Source organism: Apus apus, chromosome 4, assembly GCF_020740795.1.
Source record: "Apus apus isolate bApuApu2 chromosome 4, bApuApu2.pri.cur, whole genome shotgun sequence".
Taxonomy (NCBI): Eukaryota; Metazoa; Chordata; class Aves; order Apodiformes; family Apodidae; genus Apus; species Apus apus.
The window spans coordinates 8341168-8348256 of NC_067285.1; the positions used below are offsets into that span (position 1 = coordinate 8341168).

The 7089-nt window shown below is 43.3% G+C and overlaps 1 protein-coding gene across 1 annotated transcript in view; it reads right to left on the minus strand.

Moving 5' to 3' along the window:
- TRUB1 (TruB pseudouridine synthase family member 1) overlaps positions 1–6579 on the minus strand; it is a 29422-nt gene extending 22843 nt beyond the window's left edge. Inside the window, 3 exon segments of the mRNA XM_051619096.1 lie at positions 508–563; positions 4289–4381; positions 6399–6579. Of these exon segments, the coding sequence (XP_051475056.1) occupies positions 508–563; positions 4289–4381; positions 6399–6543 (294 nt within the window). The 5' untranslated portion in view covers positions 6544–6579.
- Between the last annotated feature and the right edge of the window lie 510 nt (positions 6580–7089).

The window sequence follows — 7089 nt, forward strand, 5'->3', positions numbered from 1 at the left end:
AGGTGCCTCTTTAAGGTCTTATGGTATTTAAAAACATAGAAAAGAAACAAAAAACATCTGTTACTGCAAGCTAAACAATTATGTTATCTGCATGTCAAGCAAACAACCAGAAACTGAATCATCATACACAATGACATCCCAAAAATATGATTTACAGTACCATCTTCATTACAGCTTTTCTCCCTTTTTTTTTTTTTTTTTAAAGATGAAATATTACAGGAATCTTCCTGAAAAACAGGAATTTGGCTTTTTTAGAAAGGAAAATTTTTTAGAAAATTTTCTAGAAAAATCAAGAGAAACAAAGAATTTAAAATAACCTTTCTAGAGGTAAAAGTCTTAATATCAATTTTTGACTAAATACAGAGGAACTGAAGTACACATTTAAACTGAACTAAATACACAGGATAGTTGACGTATTTATATGTTGATGTAGCTCTTCATTGGAAGAAAAAATGAAAATAAACAAATAAAAACCCCCATTAATACAAGTCACTTAGCACTCCTTACCTTGGAACCTGCCAACATAGTCCTCAGCATTTTTGTTCCTTTTCCAATACCAACAACTGCAAACACAGAAAGAGAAAGAAATGCTACTTCAAAATCACCTCTGCAGTTCTTGTAATTCAGCACCATTCATTACTAAATATGATGCTAGTAAGAAATTAAGCCTTTCATGCTGTTACCATATAGAGTCAATGATTATGAGAAAATATCTCTGATGTTCAAACAAAATTATACTAGTGAAAGGAAAAAATCTAAAGCAGAAGATAAATAAGCTTCATCTGTTGTTAAAATGCTTTCACTCAACCCCTAGATTTATCTGTCTTTTAATCACTAAAGAAATGGATAGTGCAATTAACACTGTCTCTGGTTTGATGAAGGCTATGGCTCACTAATAATGAATCTAGCCTTCACTGAAACTAAATAGCCCCTTTAAAGGTTGACAGTGTCCAAGAGTAATATAGCCAAGATAAGAGCAATTAAATTGTTTATCAGGCTTACAGTAAGAAAGTGAAAACAAAACAAAAAAACCAACAAAACAGGTTCTATTGCCTGTCAAAAATATTTTCTAATCAAACTCTCCTATTATTATGTACAGACTATTGTTTTTTTCCAATCTTAATGCAGTATTCTGCAAATCAACAGTCAGCTTTGCATAAAAGAAGCAGATAGAAAAAGAGCTCTATTTTTCTCTTTTATTTTATTTTAAAGCTTTTTAAAATGACATGCTTTCCTTCAGTATGCTTGTCTATTGATTTTCTCCACATAAGGCAATCCAAAGAAACAATGACAAGAGAAGAAAGATGGGAAACAATGGAAATTTCAGCAGGAAATCAGTTTTGTGTATAACTTATGGAATACATAACAGCTTATGTCCTTGATTTTAATAAAAGTAGAGGAGTTAAGGGACCTTGAAGGAAATCAACTTTGTGTTAATGAGGAGATAGCACCAAAAGCATCAGACCAGACAATGAACTTTTTTTAAATTAACAATTCTCTACTGTTTCTCAGTCTTTACATCCTGAGACTTGTTAGACTACTTCTCATTCTCCATTACTTCTCGTCTTGATCATGAGGGTTTTTAGCCACACATGCCCTTGTAATTGTGCTTTTGTCTACTTTCAGAGCAGTCTTTTCCTGTCAGATTGACAAGACAGGAAAGAGCTGCAACACAGCTGAGAAAAGGATAAGCACACAGACAAAACTTTATAACCAAGCACTTTTCTTGCTATGTGATGCCATCACTGACACTTCAACCTAACTGCTGAGCTGAAATTAGCTGGAGCATCAAAAGAGGCAACAGAACCATTTCAAAGAAACCCTGAATGCTTTTGTGAATAAGATGGTATTACCAAGTTTCCCAATTAATCATCAGCTTGTGTATTGTTGATGACATAGACTAAACTTGCCAGACTACATGGAGCATAACAAGGTTTAACGGAACTTTGTTTCAATCTGCGAGCCTCTAAACCACTTCCTGAACCACATTTGCTAATTGGCTTAAATAATATCTACTTCAGTTTCTAAAGAATGACCATCACTCACCTGCCTTTGCTTTTTTATAAATGGCTTAGGTTCTCCTAGGAGAGAAGACCTCCAATCTTCCTTACGTAAGGCAGAGCACACATTGCAAATATCTGCCTGTTCTCAGAAGTTGTAATCATAGTTCTCGTCTGAACCTTTACTGTTAGGTTTTAATGTTGATACTTCTTAACCTTGTCTTCTACTACAGAAGCACAACACCTAACTGCCATATAGAAACAAGCCAAATATTTACAATTCCCATTGTACAGCAAGAAACATTAAACTGGAACCACAGCTCCAGACAGATATTAAGATATTCAATAAGACTTGACCTACAACTCCTTGCCTCTTGTATCTAAAATACGAGACCCAACAGTAGAAGCTACCACCCAGCTACCACCACCTTCCAAATGCAAGGGAAGCCACAGACGGGGACAGACAAAAGACTGTGTCTCTCAGACATGCTCCTACCAGTACGGGGCCATCACATACCACCAGGTCTCTTAAGGTGTCTTTCACTCACATGCCATACATCACTGCTTTCTATCTTCCTCATCTAGATTTGATGTCAGCAAGAAACACAAAAGTGCATTTTCTGATGAAAATCACTGCCCAGCTGTTTGCCGTATGCCTGGCACACTAAGCAAGACTCTATCAATTAATTCCCTTGAACAGTTATAAATATGCCATACATAAAGTCTGGGAAACAGTAGTATAGATCAAGAAAGGTCAGATGTTTCAGAAAATAAATACTTCTATCATGGTACTGTCTATGTGGACAGTAAGCTTCTTGCTCCACTACCCTATGCCAAAAAGCAGCACAGGTTTTCTTAATAACTTGTTTCTGTTGCATCCTCCCATTTCTCCTCATTATTGTATCTGAACCCACAGGAAAGCTGAGCACATTCCCTTTCCCACTCCTCCCCAGTTTTGCTCTTTCCAAAGTAGCTACCATTGATTTTTGTCTGTGTGGTTTTTATGGCAGTGCAATGAAAGATCCTGTGCCTTTTTCACTGATCCATAGCATATAAAGGTGATGTACTTTTCTGTCTTCACCAAGCACATCAAGCCCAAGTAATTTTTGTCAAGCCGCAGAAGCAGGCTTTAGAGACTGCAGGATATCAGAGAACAGTAGAAGAAGCAATTAAGAAGCATGAGTGATCTTTCTTTTCCTATGGATCAATGCTGTTGACTTTCCACAATGAGCAGCAGCATGCTCAAAGGGAACATCTGTGTAAAAGGAAAACGTTTGCTTCAGCAATACACACAGTATTCTCCAGTGAGTAGGCACAAAGTATAGGAAATTAGAATAAGCTTACTTCTAGCCCAAGAATGTTACATTTTGCAATGTTCACAGGTGACAGAGGAAGACAGTTACCAGCCTACAGGTCTCTACTAGCAACAGTTTCAGAAAACAACACCCGCTGGAAGCATAGCTCTCCCCAAGAAGCCATTACAGCACAACTCTGTGGATTGACTTCCAGCGTCTACTCAAGAGTTGTAAGTGTTGATCTGCAGTACCAAATAAAGTATTGCTGCTATTTCTTCTAGCCAAGTAGAGCTACAAGGCTGTCATTTAAACAAGCTGCACTTTGCATGTTACTCCTAACAAAACTACTGGTGACAATGTATGATATGGGAATAATCCAGCCCATTGATCACACCCACAGCTCAGTCCTTCAACACTGGCAATTGACACACCCTGTTCCTTAATGGATTGCTATCAAAATTAAAAGACACCATCTCTTTGATGGCTCTTCTCTATTCAGCAAGAAGGGGCAGAAAGTGAAAAATGTTTCTGTGCTGAACCTTCAAAAAAACCCAAAAAAACATCAGCTGGATTTCTCATCTTTCATTTGGTGCATATTACAACTCAAAAGGCTTCCTCAAAATCCCAGAAAAGCATTATTTTAAGACCAAATACTTCAGAAAATTATGATGAGTATTAATCCCCAGCTTAAGTAAAAAAAAGCCATCTATTTCTGAGGTAATTTAGAATTCATTACACAAGAGTCTGTATTTTCATGTAATAACTGACAAGTTATCACAGGAGTTTAGGAAGGAGGAGAATACAGCCTTCTGCTAAGAAACACATTATATGCTTGTAAAAGTATATGCAGAGGAAATTTAACCCAGACCATTCTTCCACAGCCATCTGTCCTTCCCTAAAGCCACAAAGCCTGCCATGTGTATCTCAAATTGTTCCTCCACCTCTGATTTCATGTCAGCATATTTTGATGACTGTATTTATATTTTTCATTACCCAGAACACCTGCTGCTGCACTGTCCAAAGTTCCACCATGTCCAATTTTCAAAATCTGGCTTCTTTTGTTTCCATTTGTTTGCACACCAGCTTCTGCAAATAGAAATTGAGAGGAAGCACTATAGGACAACCTTAGAACACAGGAAAAAAAAAAAACAACACATATTTCTAGATTGCTAAAGGAGATAAAAATCAACTATTTAAACTGTGAATTAGTAATGCAGAAATTGCTGCACTGACTAAGATCAATGATTCATCCAAATCTATTCCTCACCTCAAACCATTTTGTACAAATTTTCACATAGAATCTAATCAAGTCTTTTGTACCAATAATACAGATGCTCAGGAAAAAAAACAACAACTAAACAAATAAAACCTAACAGACAGTTCACTTGTGAAGTTCCAATAACAAAGCATGAAAGAACTAGCAGCAGAGTCCCCCAAATAATCTATTATTCATCAATTTTATGCTACATAATCTGGGCAGTTCTTCTTGTATTTATTTCTGTGTCATGCTTACTTGCACATATGCAGCCCTACAGAAACTCTGAGATGAACTGAACTTGCTCACTACAGCTCTCAAGTTGCTTAGAGCATCTCAACCCACCATACTTCCTATAACTCCAGGAATTCTGCAGATTTCAGTGTGATTTATTTATTAGTATTAAAAGTGTCAAAAGCTATACGCTCCCTTACTTATTTCTGTTATCTCTAAATCTCTTCCATACAAAGCTGAAGCCAGTGCCTACACTACAGTTCACTGCAGAGTAAATCAGCCTAAATAAGCAATCACCTGTCTGAAAGCCCACGTTCTCACCTCATCAGCAAGTGCCCAAAAGCCCCTATTAGATGATCAAGTCCCCAGGTCATAAAGATAATCAAGGCCATAATCCCTCGTATCTTTGCAATTATCATACTTTTTTCCCTAATATGCTACACCCAGGTTTCCCTGTATTCAGAAAATGCACTTTCTGCAGACTATGCCCAGAACTTTCCAACTCTCTGAAACACTTTGTACTTTTCACTCATTTGATTTTTTTTTTATTTTTTTTTTTAATGGCAACGGACAGTGGGACTGAAGCAGAGCATCCTGCTCCTGCAGTGATGCTGCAGGCACCCATTTTGGCAGATGGGTGCATGCTGGGATCCCCTGTACTGTGCACTGCTGGACTGGAGCTTTCTGCTGGGCAAATCTCACCCCCATTCATAACAAAGGCTCACACCACGCTGTACCTCAGGCGGTAACAGATGCCTCTCCCTAAGAAACAAATGGTGAATGTGGCCTTACAGCTCACCGTGTGGCATGACCAACACCCTGAGTCTTGCAGGGACCCAGCAGCTCCATGTAGCGAGCCAGAAGGTATCCAGGAATGGCTCCATTCCCCAACCTGGGCCACACCATGGCTGTGAATGACCACAAAAAAAACCAAAAACAAAAACATACAGTAGTGTGGGTTGGAAGGGACCTTAAAGATCCCCTAGTTCCAACCCCCCTGCACGGGCAGGGACACCTCCCACTAGACCAGGCTGCTCACAGCTCCACCCAGCCTGGCCTTGAACACTTCCAGGGAGGAGGCATCAACCTCCTTGGGCAACTTGCTCCAGTGCCTCACCACCCTCACAGTAAAGACTATCCTCCTAGTATCTAATCTAAACCTATTCAGTTTGAAGCCATTCTCCCTCATCACCGCATGCCCTTGTAAAAACTCCCTCCCCAGCTTTCCCGTAGGCCCCCTCCAGCTACTAGAACGCTGCTATGAGGTCTCCCCAGAGCTTTCTCTTCTCCAGGCTGAACAACCCCAGCTCTCTCAGCCCAGTCTTCAAAAACCAATTCACCTTTCGTTCACTGAATGCTGAAAGAGAGAGAGAGCGCGCCGTGGCTTGACAGGGGCTGTGGCTCCAGCATCCTAGCACGGTCCCCCCGTGGCCACGCCGGGGAGGGCAGCCCCGGCCTGAACGCGTGTTCGCTCCAGGCTGCCCTGGGCCGCTGGGCCCTGTCCCGATCTCCTCGCTTCACCGCCAAACCCCCACCTCGGCCCTCCAGGCCCAACTCGGGAAGCCCGCCCGCCCGCCCGGCCTCCGCCTCGCCTCCCCCGGCCCGCCTGCCTACCTGCCAGCAGCCTCTCCTTCAGCAGGTTGAGCAGGCCGGCCGAGGTGGGCCCCTTGGGTTTGTACACCGCGAACAGCCCGCTCAGAGAGAAGAGTTTCTCCGCGGGCCGGCCGAGCACGGCGCCTCCCGCCTCCCGGGCGGCCATCCCCCCGCCGGCCGTGCCCCTCCCGGCAGCCCCGGCAGCCCCGCGGCCGCCGGGAAATGTAGTTCGGCGGGGCGGGGAGGGAGGGAGGGAGGGAGGCCCTGGGTCCCCGGCCCGGCCCGGCCCGGCCCGGCCCGGCCCGGCAGAGCGTCTCGCCTGGGACACCGCCCGCTGGGACACGCCTGGTCTGAACCAGGTGGCTTCACAGGCTGCGCAGGGCGCTGCCCGCTGGCCCCGCCGGGGAAGCTCGTTCAGCGGGGCGCGTGTGTCCATCCCCGGCCCAGCTGGACAGAATCATCTCCTGCGGGCCAGCGGCCGAGTCCGGTAGTCTTGCTTTTGGGCGTGTTATGCAAGAGAGCCCGCGGAATGCAGGGTTCTCCGGGACCCTTCCCCTCCCCGCAGAAGCGCAGCACCTGGGGTTTCAGGCCTGACTTGCACAATCTCTGGCAGCGCTCGCAGGGCGCTCAAGCATATATCCCTGATGAGGAAAGGCTGAGGGAGCTGGGCCTCTTTAGTTTGGAGAAAAGGAGACTGAGGGGCGACCTCGTC